This window comes from Acromyrmex echinatior, chromosome 19 (genome assembly GCF_024713525.1).
Source record: "Acromyrmex echinatior isolate Ae372 chromosome 19, ASM2471352v2, whole genome shotgun sequence".
Classification (NCBI taxonomy): domain Eukaryota; kingdom Metazoa; phylum Arthropoda; class Insecta; order Hymenoptera; family Formicidae; genus Acromyrmex; species Acromyrmex echinatior.
Genome location: NC_141870.1, coordinates 1,289,619 through 1,315,444, shown reverse-complemented (window position 1 = coordinate 1,315,444; position 25,826 = coordinate 1,289,619). Strand labels below are relative to the sequence as shown.

Sequence of the window (25,826 nt, the reverse complement as noted above, 5' to 3'; positions counted from 1 at the left end):
TGGTTCTTACATTCTGATCCGGATTAAACCCTCGGTGGAAATTAGGACAGTGTCAACATCGCAGCCAATAACAATCCAGCAAGAAAATAAACATCGTGTGCTGCAGGCATTTTATTTTGGCGCCGAAAATGAGCATTGATGAGCATCGAGCTTCAGCATGAAAAGACGTACGTAGATGTTCATGGTTATTCCGATCAGCGGACTTCCTCACGAATCACGAATTCGGCTGGATTCGGCGCATGACAGTCTCACTTTTCTTCACGGATGGAGTTGCGTCTCCTCCCCTCTTATTTTTGTGGGTTTCTCTCTGGTGATACGTAAGTCTGTGTAGATATAAACAAGGACATAACGATCTTTATTGAATGCGCGATTTATCAACCTTGTTGAAAATGTGAAAACAATTTGTATTCCATCGAGAACGTATGAATTGGTAACAGTCTTTTGTCAAACAACGTGAAACCATTATGGCACAACTGTCTGCAACTACCGTAATGCTGTTGATTGTGTTTTAATTCATATATTTTTTTCTTCTTTTTTTTCTATATCGACTAATTACTATCGGTTCACATTGCGACTATGTCGTGGAAGGTAAAATATCGTTTAATATTGAGAAATAATAATGTTATTAGCTATCCTGGTTCTAAAATGAATCGGTAGTAGGTAATCGGAAGTCTCAACCGGTCTTAACCTTAATCGTATAAGTTAATTGTTGGCCAATTTTACCGATTAAGACTTAGGTTTGCTTAGGACAAAGCTGGGATTTAGTTGCACATTTCGGCCGATTTTCAGCTTGGTTCCTGCTCCTTCACCAACCCGCGCACAGCTTAAATGCCGATCGGCCGAAATATTGCAACTAAGGCCATGTTCGTATATATTACTGCCAGTACTGAAAATCTATAATTCCTGTTACGGATACTATACTATTGACAACTGGCAATATACGAACACGGTCTTAATTCCAGTTCTGGCTTAGGACTACCGATTTATTATAGAACGCCAGTTACAATGACTTAAAATGTAATGTCAGTTTGTTGAACAAGAGATATGTATATGGAACTTTCCAGCAAATGACGCAGTAGCGACTATGTTCCAAAATTGATTGCCTATATCAAAAATCTATAGTGCATGTAACGTAAACTATAGCATTTTCAGCACTGGCAGTGAATTTGGAGCACAGCCATTGTGACATAGTGATCATATCATCTTGGTTTAACATTGCAAACAAAGATGTAATAGATCTACTGTTACACTGTTGTCACCTGCGTCTCTTGCTGAAAAGTATTTATAGTAATGATTGTAATGTTCAGTGTCACAATTCATATATTATTTATTCTCACTTTGCATCGCTTTTCAGAAAATAATCAAACCAACTTCAAAAGAACTTGCTTTTCGTGAGAAACATTTTCATGGTAGGTTAATTTTGTCTTATAATTTATGTATATTTTGAATATATATTTTTACATGTGTATATAATTATGTATTAGGTGTTGGAATTAATTCGTAGCGTTTTACAAGTGATGGGAAGTACTTTCATTAATGTATTTTTTAATGCTCATGTGAAATAAATAACATTCTTTCATTAAAAAACGCTACGAATTAATTCCAACACCTAATACATATATGTTATTATATATATATGTATGTAATATATATATATATATATATATATATATATATATATATATTATACACATAAAATTATACACATAGACTTAGTTTACACTGTGAGAAATAAGCATCAACATGAGAAAAATTATCAGGATGCTCTGGGATTTGAATCAAATCTCCATATTAGTAAACTTCTGTCCTGTTATCGAGTCCTGATGCTGATAGCTTCTCTGTTGTGCCTATTTCCTCTAAATTTTTTACAACATTTGTGTAGTATCAGTAACTTTCTATCAAATTATCTTAATTTTGTATGGATTCAAAGGATTATTATTAAAGTTATGGAGCATATACAAGATAAAACATCTTTCAAATAAGAACTCAAAATTTTCCAAAGTAATTATGAGTACAGACTTTGAAAATATATAAAACTAGGATTACATAATGAAATAATCATTTACTAATATTCTACTAGCTTTATTTTTATTAAGATTATATTAACTTATGCATCAAATTTACAAAATGTATTTAAAGTAAGCATATATCAAAACTAATTATATTTAACTTAATAATTTACAACTAATTATATTTAACCTAATAATTCAACTAATTGTATTTAACAATTCTTGGGCTTGTAGATTGACAGTAATAAACGCATAAAAAGATGATATAAAGTACTAGACAAAAATCTTTGTGAACTCACAAACAACTTGTATATCTTTATGTAAAGTACAATTATTTCAGTATATTAGAGTTTATTACAAAGAGTACTTCAGAAAATATTCCTATTTTGAATAGGAATGTCTCTTGAACTTTTTAATTGTAGTATACTATAACTGTAGTAACTTTAATATACTGAAATAATTGTACTTTGCATAAAGATATACAAGTTATTTGTGAGTTCACAATGATATATATATATGCACTGATACATATCAAAGATAAAAAGAAAAATTATAGATAGCATGTTAAGGTAATATATTCGCGAATTGAAAACAGTCAGAATTTCTTGAAATTGAAATTATATATTGTACTAGAAGAAGACTTTGACACACTTGTGCAATGAGATTAATCGTTTCAATACTGAGATATAAGTAATTTTTTATACTTGTCTACACAATGTTCATGAAAATGTTACATTTATTTGTATAGGGCCTAAATTAGCAGTAAGATATTAATAAAAAGTGAGCATGTCATGAAACGAATATTGTGATAAAATTTTATGATTCTATGTCATACAGTTCAGAAAATAGAGTCATAAAAAGAATGCAATTTTCGATTTTGTTCGGTATATAGAGGCAACTGGAGAGAATGGAGGGAACGACCAATGTATCTGGCAACATCGGCATTGGCCAGTAGCCTGCGTCTGTCTGTATTCATTTTCTTTTCACATGTGCTTGCGACTTTGAACAGGCACAATCGCGTTCAGCTGACTCAACTTGGAACATTCAATAGCAGCAAGCGCTCACTCAGGATCCGCTCCTCAACAGTTGAGTCTACTGAACATAATCGATCAAAAGTTTTCTCTCACCGACGGGAATGGGGGTATCACCAATGAGCACACGATGCCTAATTTTTGGATGATACTGTCGCGAATGTACTACCTTAACATTTCTTTACATAGTTTTATTTATAAAGACTTTTATACCTCCAGTAATATAAAACTCTACTTGCACTTTATATTTAGATATTAGAATTATCAAAGATAGACAAATAAAGTGTACTGCTTGTGGTAATGAATTAAATATCCAGACAAATCGAATCTTTTCTCATCCTTTCATTGGAATACTGCAGTGTGAGGTAAGATGTTGTGCATTTGTAATTATTCTATAATATACTCACCCGCAAAAAAACGGATCACTAAATTTTACCACAAATTCTCGAGTAGTGATGCCTCAATGAAAAATCATCACAGAGAGATGATCCGAAGCTCAAATTAAAGCTTCAACATTTCCCTTGATAACTACACAGATCAAATTTGAATTATACAAAGTGTATTACAAAATAGCGGCCATTGAAGATGGACATTGAAAGGTAGGAAAAAAATGTCATATTTAAATATTGCGTTGCTCAGGAGAATTGGCTATCAGGCACAAAAGTGAGTTTTTTTTCGATGTCTATCTTCAACGTCCGTCATTTTGTAATACATTTTGTTCATTTTGCTCTGATGATTTTTTGTTGAAATATCACTCGACATATTAAAAATTTTTACTATTATAAATAGTGGCCTGTTTTTTTTTTTGCGAGTGAATGTATGATCAAATGCCTTTCATATTTAAAGTCTAAAACAAAAAACTCTGAAGAGATTCTTTTTTATTGATTTATAATAATACAGTGCGCTATGCAGTGTTATATTATTATTATTTTTTAGATATGCTGGAATGAGTTGAAGAATATACAGACCAGATTTGATGAGGATAAAGCTAGGCACTATTGTCATATATGCGGTATATATAACAACAGGAAATTATATGAGTGTTGTAACAAAAATTGTTTCTCAGCATTTTGTAAGGTAATAAATTCATTATATGGTGATTAATAAATATAGCAATTAAAATATTATATTAGGTGTTGGAATTAATTCGTAGCGTTTTACAAGAGATGGGAAGTACTTTCATTAATGTATTTTTTAATGCTCATGTGAAATAAATAACATTCTTTCATTAAAAAACGCTACGAATTAATTCCAACACCTAATAGTATTGTAATTATATAACTGTTTTATTAACTAACTTAGGTATGTATAAAGAGAAATGTGAGCCTATCGCTATTGGACGTGGAAAAGGATGATTGGGAATGTTTTATATGTAACCCTAAACCACTTTGGGATCTAAGAGCCATATGTGCTGCTGTAATAGACTCTCTCCCCAAGTAAGTATGATCAAGCATATAAATACTTAGAAAACGTCCTAATTTTAAATGATATTTTTATTTCTGACATGTATATTTATATACATTTCTTAAATATTTAAATGTTTGCTATATATTTCTTTATTATCACTTTTGTGATGTGTGTACATGCACAGAATGTAGATATTGCTAACTAAATATTTTTGTTACGAAACTAAACATTGAACCTTTGCAAATAATAATGATTTGACAATTTTCTTAGAGATTAAGTTTGCACGTTTCAATGATGTTCAGTATATCATGCATTACTCTATAATTTAATGTATAATGTAATGTTTTGTTAATACTGTTAGTCCGTTCTGTTATATTATAATTTAATAGAAGAAGAAAATTCTGTAAAAGCAAGATGAGCAAAAATGAAGAGCAAAATAGAATTTATCGTGTTCTTAGCTACAGGACTGGCTGACAGATTCTAAAAGTTTGAGAATAAACGAGTTAAAGAAGAATGGGGAATATGCATGTATACTTCGAATATAACTGGAAAAAGAGAAGATATGTACATATGGAATGGATCTTCTGTTTCAGAAAGAGTAACAAGGGAAGAAGCAACAAGATTGAAAAAAAAATTTTACCATCACAAATACAACGAATAAACGAAACAAAATACATACAAAATCTCTTGGATAGTATGTGTGACAGAGAGGATGACGATTCTTCCGAAAAGTCATTCGTTTCTGCAAGATTCGCGGGAACAAATCGTCGTATAAGTTATGATGTAAACTCCCTTCAGAAGAAAAAGAAAAATGCAATAGATCTGACAGATTCGTCCAGCGAGGATTCGTTTTGTAAACGCAAAAATTTATCTATCCTTTCTAAAAGAAATAATCAAAGTAAGAACGAGAGTGATCCAAAAGTGAAATATGTAGGAGATTTTTATTCCGCGCGGAAAGTTTCAGTTGTAAAAGAAAAAAAAATATCGAAGAAAAATAAAATATCTAGTGATTCAAGTGATGATTCTAGCGATATATCGTCGAATAAAATAAGAAAAAAACGTATAATTAAACATAATAAATTTGAAAAAATAAAATCTAAAACAAATTATGTATATTCTTCTGACAGCGAAAGTGATGAGAACGATACAGATATAGCGTCGAATGTATCAAAGAGGATTTCAAAAGATACAAGACAACAGAATAAAAAAATGGATAATTCTCATAATGTAAGATCGAGGGATAAGGCAAAAAAATATGATTCAACTAGTGAATCTGAAGATGAAAAATATATAAAACAAAATACGAAGAAGCGTTCAGAAACGAGTCAGCTGATGTCGCACAGTAATGACGAACGAAAACGTGACAAGTCATCGAAGCAGCGACTTTCTAATATTCAGGAAGATAATTCAGATAATAGTTCTAGTAAAGAATTTCAAAAAATAAAACTTCAAAAGGTGAATCGTAATAAATACTCTATGAGGCAATTGGCAAATTTGGAAATAGATCATACTAAAACACCCAAGAATTCTACGAATAACAGTGACAAAGATATCAATGGACAATCAAATCAAAAAAATCTTATAGATATGAAAAAAATTTTAATGGACTGTAAGAAGGTATGTTCAGATTTTCAGATATATATCGAAAGTATAGAACAGTTATATGGTAAAGAAGATGAAGAGAAACTTGTGTTGAAATCTACAGAAAAAATTGATCGCTTGAGGATGATATTGGAGAAAAAACAGAAGAATTTATTAACTTTTTATCAGGTGTGGTCTAGGAATAGAAAAAAATCTGTAACGAAAAGATCAAACGAAGTAGTTACAGATAGTGAACAATCAGAAGAAAAACGTGAAAACTGTATAGAGGATGACGATAAACACGTCTTTGATGATAAACAGGATGGAAATAAAGATGTGTCTGAATGTGATAGCGAAGAAATATTTTCAGCAGATGAAACAAGATCACCGCAGAAGATGCAAGCGGCTCAGCGTAAAGTGGATTTAACAAGAACGGAAAAGAGCCTAAATAACAATGAAACTGACACCGATGATGAAGATAGAATGTCAATAAATAAATCGAAGATAAATAACGATAAAAATAATGTGGACGATGATTCGGCCACTTCTCCCATATTAAGATTAAAAGAGAAGAAGATTACTAAAGAACGATCAAGTAAAAAACAACTATCTTCCGAATGCAATAAGAGCAACAGCGACATACAATCGTCTGATAAAAATGAAACTGAGATTGAAGATTCTCCTTCAAAAAGTAGTAGCAAGGAAATGGCATTAGAAAATGATGAAACAAATCGATTGAAAAGGAATATAATCGACGAGTCGATGGATATGTTCGACACACCTCCTGAAGATAGAGAAAAGAGCAGAATGGAAGTCGAAACAAATTGTGATAAAGAAGAGCTTTTACAAACGTCTAAAGATAAACTTTTAGATCCTTGCGAGAATTCCTTACAAAATAAAATTTCAGACCAAAAAGAGAGGACATTTCTTGAAGAAGAGGAAGATTTATCAAATCAAAGTAATCAGGAAAAAGTGGCAGCTATGTCTGTAACCAATAAGGAAATTTACAACGACTCGAAAACATCCAAAAAAACGAATATAAATGATAATGAATCTCTCGATGACGCTGAAGCATTGGCAAAGGAAGCTTTGTTGGCTGATTCTGACACGTCGGAGACATCCAATAAAAATGTAGCTAAGTTAACTGAAGTTTCCACAGACGATGAAACTACTAATCGAATCGAGAAGAAAAACGAATTAGAAGATAATGATTCTGATGTCAATAGCGTTAGTACAATAAAGCTTTCAACTTTTAAAAAAAATGTGAATATCCACACTGAAAAAGATGTTATCACTGAAGCGGAAATTACAGCTAAGAAAAAAAGCGATGATCAATCAGATGAAAGATCTCATCAAGAAATGAGCTCTTCGGAGGAGGAAAATATCAAGACAGAAAAAGCTGTCAAAAAAGCTCTCTTAGAATCGGACAATTCTATATCTTTAAAGGAATCGAGAGAATCCGTCGATTCTTTCAAGAAGTTTGAGTCGGATTCTTCTAAGAAAAATGCCGAAGCCAAGCGGTCGCTTTTAGCATCTTCCAGCGAAGACTCTAATTCTGAACTGACTCTGTCTGAAATGATAAATGTTTCAAAAAATATTAAACGTAATCGTGAGCCTGAGACTGATGGAGAACATAATGTCTCCAGATTAAAGAAGAGAAAACTCAAACTTAATGAAAATTACTACTACAAAAATGATAAGAAATTGAGAATGTCCTGCAAAGTTCATTTAGAGCGATTAAGTACAGAAATTCTTAAACGCTATTCACATGCATTGAAAAAGTCAAGAGAATATTTGGAACATAAGGAATTTAAAAGGTATCAAGTATTTTCTGTAAAACCTGTGTTTATTGTCTTGCATCGTTTGACATATTCGAATGGCTAATTATTATTAGAGTTTATATATAAGTATATAATAGAATTATATCCTATACAAATTAGGATTTATAATATATAACAATAACAAAATTTAATTTTGCATGAGGTATCTCTTTAAGACTATCATATGAACATTAGAAGTATGGAAATGTAATAAAAATCAATCTACAATATTATATTAATATTATTTTTGTTACGTTTGACTGTAGAATGATTTATAAAATATTTCAATGTAATGTTTTTATTACATTAAATTTTTGTTACGCAATCAAAATGAATATTTGTAATTTATACTTTGACTGAAAGATTTTATTGTGCAAATAGTTACGTATGGAAGTATAAAATTCATTTTCCTATCAAAATAAAAGTTCTTTATTAAAGAGTTATATTCGAATGAACGCCTGAAAATATATGGTAATTTTGAGAATTTTTTTTGGTTAAATAATAAGTGGAAATTCGGTTCAAAGGTCTTTAATGTGTATCTTAAATTTATAAAACAATTTATGTAAAGTCAAGCCGTACATGGATCTCTCTGTATAAATAATTGTAGGCAGCAATAATTTTTTAATGATTTACAAATGTTATTAAATCATTCAAGAAATTTGGAGATTTGCGGAGATAATTTTGTATATGAAAATGATTATATTAATCATTCTGGAATTTACAATTAATATGGATTTTTAACTATAAATTTTTCTCTTGTAAAAATAAATATTAAAAGTCTTCGAAATAAGAATCTTGTTACCATTTCAAATAGAGGATTTGAACATTTATAGCATATTTAAAGTGAACACAGTTTCATAGAACAGAACCATACTTATAAATGTTATAAAATTGTTTAACTTGGAGAAAATATTTTTAATTTACTTTAATAAATTTAATCTGAAATTAACATATTACATATTATAATATGTTACATATTTGAGAGAATATTTTATTCGGTTTTAAACCGGTTTTAAATAAAAAATTTTATCTTTCGTCAGTTTTTTCGGATTCTGAATCTACTCTGATGCCGCTTTGGGATAAATTTTGATTCATCTTTCTTTCAATTTCATGCAATGGTAAAGTCGCGGCAAATGTATTATTTGTTACTTAATTTGATACGTGTGATTGTAAAATATAAATAAGTATAAATTTACTCATATAACATTCACTTTCTCAAATCGCCAATTCTTTAAATTAAAAAAAAACAAGGGGGAAGGAGGGAGAGAGGGAAAGAAAAAGTGTGTGTGCGCGAGCGCGCGCGCGTGTGTGTATGTGTGTACGTGCGAGTGTGTGAGTGAGTGAGTGAATGAGTAAGTGAGTGAGTACATTGAAAAATGTTCAATTCTTCTGTAGTAGAATGTATTTGTTTATATATATAGTAATTTTATATAAAATGACAACTACATTTTCTGCTGATCTTAAAGATTTTGAACTTAACATCATTTCTTACAAATTTGCTTTTATAACGCCTAAAAAAAGTTTACCCATTATTACACAATAAATTTTTCATGCGACAAATTCAATTTATGTATTAATTAGTTATTTTCCAAAGTACCTTATTTCCATTATCCTTTACAGTCTCGTTAATCTGGATAAACTTGAAAGGAGTCGCAAGAAAAATACAAAGAAAGATTCTGATTCGTCGATGGACAACGATTCATCCTCAAAAAATTCGAAAAGGTCAAATAAAAAGGAAAATACAAAGATCAGAGAAGAATCTTTGATGGATCATTTGAGAAAAATAGAGAACGGCGATACCGTGGCAACTGTAGAAACGGATCTTGATACTGAAGATCAATCAATTTATCAAAAACAAAATATAGACGATAATATAACTATTTCTAATGAGGCTCTAATATCAGAAGCAGATAGACTCGCAAAAGAGAATCTGTTAAATTCTTCTGATTCAGACGGTAAGCAATTCGGTATACAATAAAAATACAATTATTGTGCATACGACTTCTTTAAAATATAGAACATTTAAAATATACACACCAATTTCCTCTCGATTATTTTGATCATATTTTTGAGACATTTGACTAAAAAAAAATTGAATATCTTTTCTTACTTCTCAACTTTAAAATTTGATTGAAGTTATATAAGATTGGCTTATAAACAAAACTTCTAATGTAAAATTTATTCGAAAACGAAAGGTAAATTTTTTTATTATTTATCTGCAAATTTAACATTTCTAATTCAGTAAGATATTTTACATTTAAGTTTCTGCAATTAATTGACTTACTGATTTTTTGGTGAATAAATACAAACAGCATTTTTTAATAATTATATTTGCTCTTTAATATCTATAATTAAGATATTAAAAATTGTTTTTTTAGTTTTTATTTTTTATTGATGGTTTAACTTGAATTTCTCATCTCTCTCTCTAAATAATGAGCGATATTTTTTAAATTTTCATATTTGAATCTTTTAACGTGAAAAATAATTATATTATTTGTGATTACATATTTTATATGAATATATTGTTATTTAAACTTAGAGAAAGAAGTGGTACTGGACAGTGATTCTAGCATAAAGAATGACGATACAAATGAAAAAAAAGAGAACAAGAAAAAGCAAGAGAAGAAGAAATCTGAAGAGAAAACTTTGAAAAATGATGTAAGACATTTTATTATTATTTAATGAAAGAAATCAATAGATTAAATAATATATAAATAAGGTATTTGGTAAATATCGTTTAGGTGTGATTGGTATTTTGCGTTGGCATTTGCTTACCTAAAATTGAATTCAAATTACTAATTAGAATAGAAAAAAAATTGTTTCTAAATTATTTATTATTATATTAAAAATCTGTTATACAAGATAAGTTTTGCAAGAAATCTAATTCTTCTATTTTTGGTCCAAATATTTTAGAACAAAAAAGACAAAAGTGATTGGAGGAGAGACAAGATATTAACAATGAAATTATCTGATTCTGATTCTGATGCTGAAAGAGAAAAATGGGAGAAAAAACAAGAAAAACTTGCGAATAAATCCAAAAATAATAAGTAAGTTATTATTTTGTTTATCTTATTTTAGAAACTGTGTATGATCTTATTTTTCTTTGCAGCAGTGATTCTGATGAAGAAAAATCTTTTAAGTCTAAAAGGAAGAAAAAGAAGACTGGGCGAAGAATCATTGATTCAGATTCAGACATTAAAATAACAGATGTAGATTCTGATAACTCTTCTAATACTTCAAGTCCTTTTATCACACTAAATTCAAATGATTCAGATGACACGAGAAAAGAAAAAGAGAAATCGAAACGAAATAAGAGACGTAAACGTGGTGATTCGTCAGGTACAGATTCTTCACTTCCAGAGAAGAAGTAAGTTGATATATATTATATTCATCTATTTTCTGTCTATTCTATACGTTTAAATTTACGTAATTTGTAGAGCAAAACCAAAACGAAAGCGTATTAAAAAAATGGCATCCGACAGTGATAGTACTGACGTAGAAATGATAAACTCGCAGGAATCTTCACCCGGTAAAAGTGGTCGAAAAAATATACGAAAAGTTTTAAAAGACAAGCAAGTAGCGGAAGATACGAAACAAGCTGCTAAAGAAGAAGAGGAGAGGCTTAAACGTATCGCTGAACGTCAAGCTCTGGTATATTTGCAATTATATTATCAATTCCATCTCTCATTAACATGTTTATTATACGTAAATGTCTTTTATTATATAGTACAACGAAATGTTTGAGATGAGACTTGCCGGTGAAGAGAAAGTAGACAAACTCGTTTTAGACTTCGATACAGAAACGAAGCAGGAGCTCGTTACTGTGCATAAGGAATTGGTAAAACATCTGAAGCCGCATCAAGCACAAGGCATCAAATTTATGTGGGACGCTTGTTTCGAGTCTCTAGAAAGGGTGAAGACTACATCCGGATCTGGATGTATAATCGCGCACTGCATGGGTTTGGGCAAAACGCTACAGGTGATTACTCTGACGCATACGCTTCTCACTCACGAAGCGACAAACGTTAAGACAGTACTGGTAGTTTGCCCATTAAGCACAGTACTCAATTGGCGAAATGAGTACAATACATGGCTGAAGGATTTGGATGATTTCGAAGTGTATGAACTGACAAAGTGAGTATTTGATACTCAACATTTACAAGTTGTTTTATTGTATTATTTATACTGTTATCTAGAGAACATAGTATAACTTTCAATCTCAAAGTTTTCATGACATATTATTCAAATAAAAATATTTCCAGATTTAAGAAGAATTTTGAGAGGAAATATCAACTGCAAAGATGGCAAAAAACCGGCGGTGTGATGATTATTGGCTATGAAATGTTCCGTAACCTTACGGGTCCAAATAGAAATATTCGGAAGGCTATGAAGGAAGTTATATTGGAATGCCTAGTTGATCCAGGTGCTGATCTTGTTGTTTGTGATGAAGGCCATTTATTAAAAAATGAAGATACTGCATTAAGTAAATGCATGAGAAACGTGAAAACATTGAGACGCATAGTACTTACTGGGACACCTTTACAGAACAATTTAATAGAGTGTAAATATCTTATAAAACTTATTTTCGTAGTTGTATATTTTTTAAAAATATTTTGCATCTATTTAATTATATTTTGCAGATCATTGTATGGTGCAGTTTGCGAAACCCAATCTGCTGGGTACAAAGAAAGAATTTTCAAATAGATTTGTAAATCCGATAACAAATGGTCAGTTCCATGATTCTACTGCTTATGACGTTAAATTAATGAAAAAACGTGCGCATGTGTTGCACAAAATGTTAGAAGGTAGCGTGCAAAGATTCGATTACTCTGTGCTTACGCCATTCCTACCACCGAAACAGGAATATGTTATTTTCGTCAGACTGACAGACGTTCAAATCAAACTGTATCAATATTACTTGGAGAATGTTGCTAGGTGAGTCTCTTAAAGATCTTGTATTTTTGTGCTTTCTTCTCATTTAAATGAAAATACAATTATTAATTGTATTATTTTATGTGATTGAATTATTTTATATAAAGTTATCATTTTTATGTTATATTAGTTATGTACAAAAATTAAAAATGAGTTAAAACATAAATATCAAATTAAATTGACTGTATTACTTTGTATGATTGAAAGCATTACTTTTTCTCCTACAGACGTCTATCTGGTCAAGGAAGAACTCTCTTCGCTGATTTTCAGGCATTGCAAAGAATCTGGACGCACCCCTTAGTCCTACGTCTAAATGCAGAAAAGATAGAAAAAGCAAATGAGAAAAAGGAACTTTCTGATTCAGAAGGTTCGTTAAAAGATTTCATTGATGATGATACTACCGATGTAGAGAGTAGCAGCAGCAACGGCAGCAACGATTCAAACAATGACAGTGATGTTCAGGCGATCGATGAAAAAGACAATACAAACGTTCCTAAACGTAATACAAGAAATAATCCTGTCGGTAAGTTTCTTCAAGATATGTATTTTATAAATGAAAATGTAATTATTTACTAAACAGTGTATACATTTGCTATATCAGGTCATATGGTTGGTATGCACATCTGCAAACGAAAGTGTTCATTTAAATTGATGCATTTTTTGTTATGCATACTTTTATTAAATCAGGTGTGAATATCTCTGTCCGGTTGACCTCTTATATAGGAATAAAAAAAACGAATAGCTCATAATTATGAAATATTTATGAGCTCTCTCAAATCCCAGCAGGTTAAAAGCTCTTGAGCTCGTAAATAGCTCTTAATTCTGAACTATTCGTTTTTTTTTTTATTCTGGCGTAATGAGGGAGCCTGAAGAGATGTGAGAATGTATGCTTCTACTAGTAAAAGTTTAAATTTTATTGTGAATATATCTATTTATTAGAGTAAAATTTTATATGAGTATGCATATATTGACTAGTAAGGCCCAGTTTCACAACTTATGGTTAACTCTTAACCGAGGTTCAACCTCTAGAATTCTAGAATTAGAAAGAGATTAGAAATATGTTAAATCTTGGTTAAAAGTTAACCAAGTTAGTGAGTTGTGAAATGGGCTTAAGTGTATTATATTGTATTTATTACATTAACACTTTGACCGTGACACTATTTAAACGCTTGTAATACTTAAATCAAACGTAAATAATGCAAATAAAATAATAAAATAAAGATATTAAATATATATAAAATTAATTTTTTAGAAGAGGAATTAACGGAACAGATCAAAGAGACCTCAGAGTCAGAAGTGGCCACAGAGTGGTGGTTGCAGTTTGTACAATCCGAGCATTTTGAAGATATGAGAGAGTCAGCTAAACTATTACTCCTGTTTGCAATTCTAAAAGAAAGTGAACAGATCGGTGATAAAGTGTATGTCTATCTTATATTTAATTTTTTGGTACATAATTTTCACATTGCTATTATTTATTATTATATTACACATAATTTTATAGGCTCGTATTCTCTCAATCTCTATATTCTCTCACCTTAATCGAGGAGTTTTTAAGAAGAATAGATGATCAGACTCAGAAAGATGAATCCTGTGACACTCTTGATAATCATACTGGAAGTTGGTCTTTAGGACTCGATTACTTCCGATTGGATGGTCAGACTTCGCCTGAAAATCGAAATTTATGGTGTAAGATATTTAATAGACCCACTAATATGAGAGCGAGATTGTTCCTCATATCTACACGCGCTGGAGGATTAGGAATAAACTTAACTGCAGCAAACAGAGTGATTATATTTGACGCCAGTTGGAATCCATCTCACGACGTACAAAGCATATTTCGAATATATAGGTACTTCTTTTGACGCCTTGCATTGTCTAATCTTTTTTTGTTATTATATATTTCAAATCGATCGCCTCTGATTTGTCGATACAATGATTAACAGATTCGGACAAAAAAAGCCGTGTTACGTATATCGATTTCTTGCTGCGGGAACAATGGAAGAAAAGATTTACAACCGTCAAGTTACGAAGCTGTCGCTTTCGTGCCGTGTCGTTGACGAACAACAGATCGAACGGCATTACAGCAATCACAATTTAAACGAGTTGTATACGTTTGAGGGATACGATAAAGAAAAACCTACATTAAATTTACCTAAAGATAGACTGCTAGCAGAGATATTTTTGAAGTTCAAGGATATTGTGGAAAATTATCACGAACATGACTCTCTATTGGAAAACAAAGTGAGAAATTTTTTTTTCCTTCATATAAGAAAGATGTTTATGTGATATTATATGATAAATTTATATTTAACAGGCAGAAGAGGAATTAGACGAAGAGGAACGTAAACAAGCTTGGTTAGAATATGAAGAGGAAAAGAAAGGAAAACCGCTAATAAATCCAATGGCAAATGCAGCTTTAATGATGAATCAGAATAATGCGTTTCTACAGCAATGTATGATGATGAGGAACTCCATGCAGCCTAACATGATGTCTCAAAATATATTCGAATACGAAAATCTCCAACAACTTATTCGTAAAGATGTAAGATATGAAGATATAAGCCCGAATATTATTATACAAGGTGGTTCGTTTTAATTTTTCCAAGCAAATAATAGTATAGAAAATACGAAAAAACGTTTCATATAAAATTTTATGATTTCGAGGGAGACATGAGAGGATATCATTAGTTTGATCTTGGATAGTTGTTTAAAGATCGCATGAAGGTCATTGTAATTCATTAAATAGAAATTTATTTTTTATTACATATTTTTTCAATTTTTTAAATAGAAATTTATGTTTTATTACATATTTTTATAGCTCACGAGAATTTGTCGAAATATTATTAAATAAAGTATTTTTTAATTAAGTACATTTCGAGTTATGAAGTTTGAAAGTTACAATATCGCTAACTAACGACAGCAAATAAGAGCCGCACTTTTTTCCAGGATTGTCCTTACTTTTCTAGGATCAGCTGTCGCTAGTTAATGATAGTGACCAATCGTCAATGAAACGTTAGAAAATTCCATTATTAGGGAAATAAAAATAAAATACCTTGTATATAAATATTAATAAAGATATATATATATATATATATATATATATATATATATATATATATATGTTAAACAAGTGTATAAATTATTTTTAATTTTGAATAATTGCAGTATCCGAATGCAACACCAGAACAACAGAAAATGATGACGAATCGAGCTATAGTGGAAATGTATAATTATTGGGAAAAACAAGCTACGTTATACAATAAGCAACCTGTACAATCAGTACAAAATCCATTTTTGCCGGTAATAATTTATTTTAAACTAAAAATATTAACGAATAAATCAATAAATGCTTATGTGAATTGATAAAATGAATCTTCATATGATCACGAAGAATTGATTTTTTCGAAAATTGATTTTTTCATGATTTGTGCTGTCATACAATTTTGTCCGAAAATCTTTTTTTTTATTTGAATTTACCTAGCAAAAACAAAAGGGATGATAGATTAAAGTGAGATATCTGTATAAAGTGTATAATTTTTATAACATAATATATTTTATAGAATTTTCAACAAAGACCACAAGCGCCGAATTTTCAACAAAGACCACAAGTTCCGATAACGAGCAATATGCATGTAAATATAAATGTTTGTTTATATATATTGAGCTGTACTTTTTTTTTAAATATTGAATATTTTTTTGTAGCCGCAAGTCACGCAGTTGGGCCAATTGCTTTCGGGGCAATCGATGAATTATGTGAACGCGAATAAACCCGTGCAATTAAACGATGCACAAGCGGGAGATTTAATTCCAAATTTATTTTCAAAACAGAATACCTCGTCGAATAACAATATAGGCGGAACCGTGGACCAGGATATAATAGAGGTATGATAATTGTGCTATATTGTCGTTTTATTTGAATATGATGATAGGCAGTTTTTGCAGTAACGTGGATACGGTGAACACTAAAGTCATGGTATCCTTTTCTTAATTGTTGAGAAGAAAATAACGACCTTAGCGTTCACCGTACTCTGGATAAACGATATTGTAAAAACTCCCTAATATTTAAATGTAATTACGCTGTGTATATATATATATATATATATATATATATATATATATAAATTTATAGGTAGTTCCTACTACAAGTACTGGAATAACACGTCAGAGTGGAATGAGTAGCGTACAAATAGCTGCGCAACCAATTGATAACAGTAAGATCCAAGAGGAGTAAATTTCATATATAAATATTTTGTACTGATTACGTTGAGATAGTATTATCTGCAGATTGATATAAATTTTGATTAGTTATAAATTGAGAAAAGAATGCGCACTGTATACGAAAATATTATTTTAAATATTTTCTATTAATTTCCTATGTAATAAAATAATAGTACTATATGTTAAAATTAATATTTGTATAATTAGATCTATGTAGACAAATTGTGCATTGTATATTTTCAAGATTTTAATATATAATGCAGAATAATACAGGAAATGAGGCACTTAAAATAGGCCTGAATAAACCTTTCATTTTATTATAGTTTGAAATAAATGCTTTAATAAATCTTATTCTCTTGGATGTTCCTCTTTAATTCAATCAAATTTTATTTGAAGCATTTTTTTTCGTCAGAAAGAGTTATTCAAATGGTTTAGTTTAAGTGCCTTCACTTTGCATAAGATCATACGTTTAAGGATATATATGTCGCCAAACGTTTACATATAACGAGGCTATACTTTAAGGGTATTAAGAAGGATATTTAAGAAAAACTCATATAGTTCACATGTACTACAAAACCTTTACATGTACTGAGACTTTACTTAAGAATCATAAGAATCATAAAAATCATTACATAAAAATCTATATTTTACAATTTTTTGCAATTTATTAAATTTACTGTTAGGATACAATCGGTTTTAATCCATTACGGATGTATATATAATAATATTTATTTTCCAAACATTTTCGATAGATACATATATTGGTAATAAATTCTATTTATTTATATTTCTCATAAATAAATTATAATTGATTATTGCCAATTCATTTATTAATTACACGTATCACATGTAGACAAAGAAATGTTTTAAATATTTAAAATAGAAATATGATAGTAGATACTGTGTTGATGTAATATAGAAATGTTTATATTATGATTTTAATATCTTGGAAGAGCATTTCTCCATCCATCTTTTAGCAACATTCTAAGATATTTTTTCGTTTTTAACATTTCTGGCAAGGCTGCTATATTAAAATCTTCCGCTCTGTCCGTTTTGTGATCGTATAATTCTTCTGCAATAATAACGTTCCAATCTGGTTTGCACGTCGTATGCGCAAATGGTATCCAGGCGGTATAACGATAATCGCTAGTTTTCAAGGTATAGCCCATAATGTTTATGTCTTTCAAACGGGACTTGTCGCTATTAGGATGTAGCATAGGTTGAATTTCTGGTCTTGGATATTGACTGAATGCCGCCTTTTTCCAAGGTATGCTCTGAAATATTTACAAATTAATGGGGACAAATTATAAAGATGGAGAACTTTTGTTTTATATAAAACGTTTGTATAATTCATAATGCAATAAAAAATATGCCTTACCTGACATTGTAAAGTACTTTTTATAAGTGGTAATAGTGTAATACCCTCGCTACAAGGATTGGGCACTTTGTTTTGAATGAGAATATTTTTTAAATGATCGTTCGTATTATTATTAATAACTTGACATATCGGTATGGGAACACCTGCTAGATCTGCGATCGTCGGAAATATATCGACAAGTTCTACAATAGCGTCTGTAACTCGACAGTGCTTTTTGGAATGTAACGCATTGCTTCTCATAGATTTATTATGTCTTTGTTGAATGTATGTCCCGAAGAGAATTCTTTTATGTTTCCTTACATATTCTATACTTATATTTGAAGCGCCAATTTTTCCAACATGTAATAAGTATTTCAAGTTCATTTTATTTTCTATTTTATCATTGTTTGTAATCTGTTCATTATATCTCATATGATTTATAGATATAGCATTGTAATTAAAATCAGATGTGACCATTGGAATTGATATTATCAAAGGTATATGCACAGCAACGTCGAAATTGCTATATTTGGACCAGACAGCATGTTCTCCAAGAGCCCAACCTATATATTTAATATCAATTTACTATGTAATATATACACGACTGCTATATATATATTTAGAGATAGACAAAATGAGTGTCCCTATTTAAAATGGGAAATGTAAAATAGTTGTAATCTAGCTTTTTCATTTGAAAATATAAAATAGTCTTTATGTATCTATTTGAAATAGAAAATGGGCATTTTTTAAATGATTTTTTATAAATATTTATATTTTCATATTATTTAATTTTGAATGTTTATCTTGTATATGTTTTCTTATTTTTTATTTTTAATATTTTAAGAGGGTCATTTTCCTTTTATGAGATCTTATAATTAATCCGCCATACGAAAAAAGAAAAACAAAATACAAAATATTTTTGCATTTTGTTTTTCCATTTTAAATGCATTTATTTCAAATAAAGCCCATCTCTGTATATTTTATTTCATTGATTAAACGTACCATGATCAGATGTTAATATTACAATAGTATTTTCTCGGATCATCGAGACATGTAGCTGATGTATAAGTTTGCCGATCATATTATCGATGTAAGACACAGCTGCGTAATACGATTGGATAATTTGCTTAGCAAACTTTTCTGAAAATAGTGATAACCAAGGAATAATAAAGCTGGGAATACAATGAAAAGCATAGGCAATAAGAACAAGGAATAAGAAGTTTCAACTTATCAGAAAGCGTCCATTCTAGTATAAATGGCTTCTGATACGTTGAAATTTGTTATTTCTTATTCCTATTGTCTGTGTTTTTCATTGTGTTTTTAGCTTAACATGCGTGTGTGATCTCTTTTGCGTAGTAATTATTATATTATAATTATAAAAAATATAAAAATACGTGAAAATAGACATTTTGACTATAATCCGAGGCTCTATTTTTGAGCACATACGAAAATGATAGTTTCTTGACCGATTGTATATGAAATTGCTATTTTCGTATGCGATATTTGTTCAAGAATAGGGTCTTGATCATCAGTATGTAAAATTAATAAAAAATTAATACGAAATTAAAATAATTTAATTATTTTTTGTCTATAAATGTACAAAGTTTCATTAAATTCGGCGAATCATGGAAGTGTTAATTTCGTCCATTCTGCTTCTATGCGAAAATTAAACATATAATTTTCAGATCCGTATATGCATAGTGCGGTATACCTGGTATTCTTTCCCATGGAAATTTTAATTTTAACTTTGCCACGTCTTTTCTCCATCGGAGATCGGTCCAAGGATTATAGGCAACATTATTTACATTATCTGGCCATATGTATCGTTCGGGCATCTTGAACTTTCGTATAGGATGATATTCTGCATCATGTTTATAACGCAAACTTTACATTATTCATCATCATTTTTCGTCTATTTTACGATCGTAAAAAATATTGAATTATTATTCACGATGCACTTAAAGAATTGAAACTTTTTCAGATTGAAAGGCATAAAATTATGCTTTATGCAATTCTTTATTTTTATAAATAAATGCATTGAGATTGAAAGAATTCAATTTAACATTTTCGAATGCATACTTCTGAAAATTTGAACCCATTTCAATTTATTCTTATTTCCTAGGTAATGTTTCTAATTTTATACGTATTGATAAAAGTTATGAAGAGTATACTTAGATAGCGTTCAGGATACTTCAAAGGTATATGAGGCTTCTGAAAACCAATGGCAAGAAAGAAAGGATTAACATTTTTTTTGTGTTCATTTATAAATCTTCTCGCTTCTCGTAAGGTCTCGAGATCAGGTAATGTTTTGTTTGGCATAGTCGAGACTCGTACCGGGCATATCTGTAATTGTGATATATCAGAGGTATATTTCCGTGAGTTGTAACGTAAGAAAATATTGTACGTTACGAGATTCGTTGCTGTTTTTGATTGCGGGACCATCCTACAAATCGGAGCATTTTTGTACCGATCTGTATACGGATGGAAAGGTTTCTCAGTCCATGAGTAGGGACTGTCATCAGATCCATTGGAACTTATACCTGTATGAAATGTTTCACTTTTCAGGTGTCAATGATTTGTCGTTAATTATATATAACATATATGTAATTAACATTTAAAATACAAAATATCGCAACAATCTTGCAGCAATATTATTTTGAAAGCTAGATTATAATACTTTATAAAAGATTTACTGGCATTTACACATCGCTAGATTTTATAAAAGAGCTTTTCATCATCACGTGCGAAAAAGCAGAGCTTTCATTGAATATCGCCTCTCACTCATCATTTATCGGTAGATGCAGTAGAAATAAGTTCATATCTATAGTAAGTGTCTTAAGCCATAAGAAATTGACTACTACAGTTGAATGTGAAGAGAATAATCTATTATGATTCATTCGGAAAAATAAATGGTAATAAAATGTAAAAATTCGTGATGTTATCGTAATGTCGCAGTGATAGTGTCCAGTTTCCATATCTCTAAAATGATCATTGGTGCGCTGGTATAAGAGATTCTGATGGTTTCACGAAAAAGACTATTCTCAGATCAGCTTTCTATTTATATTCAAGCAGGAAAGATCCCAGATAACATTTATGTTGCATTCAAGATATCTGAAAGATGTCTTTTAGATGTCTAAAAAATATTTAAAAGACGCGTCTGTTAGATATCTTATGCAATATGCACATTATCTGCATGGAATTTATGAGGGGCTCCACACAATCAAAGGAACAAAGGAGACAGAGAATAAGAATTTCAATCTATCAGGAATCATATACTGTTGAATACAAAGTATCTGATAAGATTGAAATTCTTATTCTCTGTTCTCTAGTCTTTCGATTGTGCAAAGCCCCTAACACACAACATTTCTGTACCTGGATGAAATACTTTTCCTATAGACATCGTGGTATAACCATTGTTTTTCAGGTGTTCTGGTAATGTAGTGTAATTACCCACCGCATCACGCCAGTAACTGTAAAAATCGTAAAGTCGGAGGGTATCCGGTCTTCTGCTAGTCAGAAAGGAGTTTCTACTGGGTGCACATAATGCTTGCTGCAAAATATGACCATTCGCTTTATATATATTCGAAAGAGAAAAAGCGAAATAGTTCAAAGATGGCAAATTAAAATAATCTTGTAAAGAGCACAGACCTGTGCGAATGCTTCAGTGAAAACGATGCCATCCTGAGCCAAGGCATCTATATTTGGTGTATACGCATTGGCGTCACCGTAGCATCCCAGAGTAGTCCTCAGATCGTCTACAATGATCAGCAAGATGTTCGGACGCGCGGTGGTGATAGCAACATTAAATATCAACATAACTACAACAATATTAAAGCAGATTACGAAAAACATTGTGTGATCGTTGATGTATGCATTGAAAAAAAATGCTTTTGATGGTATATTAAAAAGGCATTCTCGTCCTCTTGCGCGAGAAAATCTGTAACAAAGAAGAAAATTAAATATACAGATTGGTTGAAATTATCAGATAGCAAAACATTTTAGAAAAATTTGGAAGATAAAAGAACACAATAAAATTCAAAAAGTTAATAATTAATATAAGGAAAAGCAAGAAGATAATTTTCAAAATGAACTAAACACAAAATGAACTAATATATGAATTTTAAGATGTATGACAAGAAAAGTTATGTAGTTGCACAGAATGAATCATTACTCAAATATCTATTTAAAGCTATATGTTTAAAGAACAAACGTGATAATTTAATTAATAACAAGGACAGAAAATTAAAAAATCCGACACTTATCTTTAATTCATCAGGTAGTCCTGTTAGTTAAGATAAACGAGGAGAAGATTATAATCAGCATCAGAAACCAAAATCCTATCAGTGGAGAAAATAACAATCGTCAAAAGTCCTGTCAGTTTGGATAGGCGAGAAGGAAATCTTAATTAACAAAACAGAGAAGCCCTGTCTAAGAGAAATTCAATATTTAAAGCAGATCCTGTCAATTAATTCGAATGGGCGAAAACAAAAGATGAAATCCAGCAGTTATATCTAAAACAGAAAGAAAAGAAATTAGAAATAAAAGGTAAGTTGTTACAAAATAATTAGTAACAGTATAATAAATGCTAATAAAAGACATACAGAAAATAGTAAATTAAATTAATGAAGAAATAGCAATCGAAAGTTATAAAGTTATAACTTTCGATTCTTCTATAGAAGAATCGATTCAAGTGTGACAGAAAATACGAACAAATATACGAACCTAAATCTAAATTTAAAAGTATATAAATTAAGATTCGTTAATATAATATTATAAATATAAATAAAGTAAAAGATATAAATATTTATAAAGTGTAAATAAATTAATATAATAAATATAAATAACGATACCCCCGTAAAAATAAAAAAAAAGAATAGAGATTTCGAATAGAGAAATAGCATAGAGCAAACAAACAGCAAACACCAATCAGATTGCGCGATACACAAATCGATAGAAAAAGATATGCGACATCTGTGTACGATACCTGCCGAGCAGTGCAGCCACACGTGCAACAATTCGCAGATTATTAAAGAAAACAAGTGCAACCTATGCAACAGTCTCATTCGAACATTCGAGAAGAATGCGAACGTTGTGCAAATTTATCACAATGACCGAACGACACGAAAAAACATTCAAATCCCTATCAGAAATGAGAAAGGAAGAAGAAAGGCTACTCAATGAAATCGAGAACAGAATAAAATCACGTGAGCGAAAACGACGTTTGAGAAGTGCAGTAGAAAACAGAGTTAAAATATTACGCGAATTCATAGGATCGATGTCGCCGACCTCGGAAGACGAAGGAACTGACGAAGAGGATTTGAATCAGATGGAAGATGAAAGTAACAAGAGAGACATTCGAGTTACCCGACTGATCAATGAATATTGCAAGTCAAGTAATAAGAAACACATCGGTGATACATACCGATACGAAATAAAAAGCATTACCGGCGAGCCACTATGCCGCGTAACGACAGCGTTTTTAATACAAAAATATCCAACGAGTGAACCGGAAAAGAAACGAGCATATCGCATTGTTAATGACGTAGTTGAAGGCGAAATTTATAGATACGCATACGAAATTACCCCCCAAGACGCAATTCAATTCCAACAAGATATGCGGACGCAACCGGGAGGATTAAAAGACTTGCCACTCTATTCGCAGACACAGAATCAATCGATAAAAATCGAAATAATAAATCAATCATCCACAAATGAGGCACAATGACCAAAATTTCCATATGAAGACATTTCAACAAATACAGACAAGTCAGATAAAGATTATTCGCCGACACAGAAAAAATCAATAAATAAACGGGCGATAAATATTAAAACATTAAAACAAAAATTAGATGCTTTGTATAGGAAAAGGAGACCAAAAAAAAAGGCAAAACAACCAACGCGTCAATTAGATGGTGAGACGAGAATTAAGATTCTTACTTTTAATAATAAATTAAATAGAGACGATAGAATAATTTTAAATATAACCATATTTTTAATATTTTCTCTTTTTTGTAGCAAGCACATCGACCATCGTTAAACAATGTACTCAGAATCTGAATTCGCCAAATTCTTCACAGGCGATGAGTTTATGATCGCAGACCTCATTCGCAGCTCAGAACGATTCAATGTTGGTTGGCGATGTAACAATGTCAGCAGTTATATTGGATAAAATCCTGATGTCAGAAATTCTACCAGAACAAATTTTGGAGGGTACCTTTCTTATTTCCATTGGAGCCAAACATTCAGAGGGTACCGGAGGAAAGACATCAAAAGAATAAAGACAAAAAACCAAAAAAATATAAATTAGAGTTAAGAAAAATATTTGTGGTAAGTGAAAAGTGAAACCAAATTTTATTTTATGTAGTCATAAATTAAGTTATTTTATAACATTTTAATTCGTTTAAGATAAAGATGTTTAAAGATACAATGCTTTATAATATTTTGTAAGCGATGAAGAACGATAAAATATATTTATCTTATTTTAAATACGTTCTAAAAAATCTCCCAATTAATTAAAAGACAAAGCAATAAAAAGATAAAGTTAGTTAAAGTCAGGAGATTTAAATTTTATATTATAAAGCGATGGTTACGTTATTAACTTCACAGAAGATGATTTTTTAAGTTGCAGCAACGCTGCCCTGGAATCTAAAAATGAAAAGAAATAAATGAACAATAATAAAATAAAAATACCGGGATCCTTGTCAACTGCACTTTCCGTTAAATTTATTGATGTAGACAGTTTGAAGATTCCACGAAAAGAAATTTGAATTTTAATTATTTTTATTTTAAATCTGAGATTGTAGTCGCGCTGTAGATGGCGTAACAGACTTTCGGACCGCATTCTGCTTAACTATCAGTGTTGAAAATCCATTACAATACATATATTATAGATTTTCAATATTGGTATTGCTGGCAGTGAGTACCGGAACGTAGTCACGAATGCCACGATATTTACTGGTGGAAAAAAAACCCAAAATCGATAGATCAGCCTCCAAAAATATTAGCAAAAAATATAACCGATATTTTAGAAATTCGTAAAAATCGCGCATCCCTACACCGTCTCGTGACGCTCGAATTTCGCTTCGCTTTATCTCGATCGTTCATCGTCTCCCGTCTCTGCCCCACGAAGTAGACCTACCTGTCGAATCAGCTGATTATTGTTTTCGTTCCTCTGATATGGAGCAGAGCGTAGTAACAGCGCAACGAAGCGTATACTATATATATGCCTAATCCGCGCGTTCTCATCCGTTTCTGTTTCCGAGAAACTGTGAGGAGTCGCCGAGTCTTTCTCCCTTCCTCTTTCTCCTTTACTCCTCCATTGTCTACGTGTGCGTGCGTGCGAGGGAGGAGGACGGAGCACGGACGCGCGTGTATTGTTGTATGTGTCGTAGTCGCTTCACAGTACCCGCCGTGCCAGCAGCGAGAACCACGAGAGAAACGGCTGAGCGGAGGAAAGGACGCGAGAGAGAGA

General features: G+C 30.9%; 3 protein-coding genes across 9 annotated transcripts; 2 read left to right on the top strand and 1 right to left on the bottom strand.

Moving 5' to 3' along the window:
* The first annotated feature begins 155 nt into the window (after positions 1-155).
* On the top strand, positions 156-18,380 carry LOC105147379 (uncharacterized). Of its 4 annotated transcripts, none has more exons than XM_087416084.1 (23): positions 156-295; positions 1,355-1,409; positions 3,293-3,405; positions 3,977-4,117; positions 4,343-4,476; positions 5,041-7,845; positions 9,469-9,803; positions 10,388-10,506; positions 10,762-10,895; positions 10,961-11,215; positions 11,286-11,499; positions 11,576-11,982; positions 12,111-12,409; positions 12,489-12,783; positions 13,008-13,303; positions 14,033-14,198; positions 14,282-14,629; positions 14,724-15,021; positions 15,095-15,322; positions 15,946-16,080; positions 16,341-16,412; positions 16,483-16,662; positions 16,910-18,380. In XM_087416084.1, exons 1-23 carry the CDS (start codon positions 176-178, stop codon positions 17,009-17,011), a joined length of 7,251 nt encoding a protein of 2,416 aa, XP_087272210.1. In that variant the 5' UTR covers positions 156-175; the 3' UTR covers positions 17,012-18,380. The 4 variants fall into 4 exon arrangements, with proteins under 4 accessions (XP_087272210.1, XP_011056645.1, XP_087272211.1 ...); XM_011058343.2 differs by having other exon boundaries at positions 10,958-11,215; XM_011058346.2 differs by having other exon boundaries at positions 203-588; positions 10,958-11,215.
* Ids (iduronate 2-sulfatase) lies at positions 17,640-25,717 on the bottom strand. Of its 3 annotated transcripts, none has more exons than XM_087416097.1 (10): positions 25,494-25,717; positions 22,199-22,866; positions 22,004-22,110; positions 21,728-21,825; positions 20,765-20,895; positions 20,527-20,698; positions 20,067-20,216; positions 19,358-19,495; positions 18,377-18,918; positions 17,640-18,272 (listed from the first exon to the last, which is right to left on the bottom strand). In XM_087416097.1, exons 3-10 carry the CDS (start codon positions 22,048-22,050, stop codon positions 17,937-17,939), a joined length of 1,614 nt encoding a protein of 537 aa, XP_087272223.1. In that variant the 5' UTR covers positions 22,051-22,110; positions 22,199-22,866; positions 25,494-25,717; the 3' UTR covers positions 17,640-17,936. The 3 variants fall into 3 exon arrangements, with proteins under 3 accessions (XP_087272223.1, XP_011056639.1, XP_087272221.1); XM_011058337.2 differs by having other exon boundaries at positions 22,199-22,292; XM_087416095.1 differs by having other exon boundaries at positions 21,728-21,905; positions 22,004-22,866.
* Positions 23,332-24,841, top strand: LOC105147377 (uncharacterized). Of its 2 annotated transcripts, XM_011058340.2 has the most exons (3): positions 23,332-23,559; positions 23,626-24,267; positions 24,371-24,841. In XM_011058340.2, the coding sequence occupies exons 1-2, from the start codon at positions 23,436-23,438 to the stop codon at positions 24,078-24,080; spliced, it is 579 nt and encodes a 192-aa protein (XP_011056642.1). In that variant the 5' UTR covers positions 23,332-23,435; the 3' UTR covers positions 24,081-24,267; positions 24,371-24,841. The 2 variants fall into 2 exon arrangements, with proteins under 2 accessions (XP_011056642.1, XP_011056641.1); XM_011058339.2 differs by having other exon boundaries at positions 23,332-24,267.
* Positions 25,718-25,826: the final 109 nt, after the last annotated feature.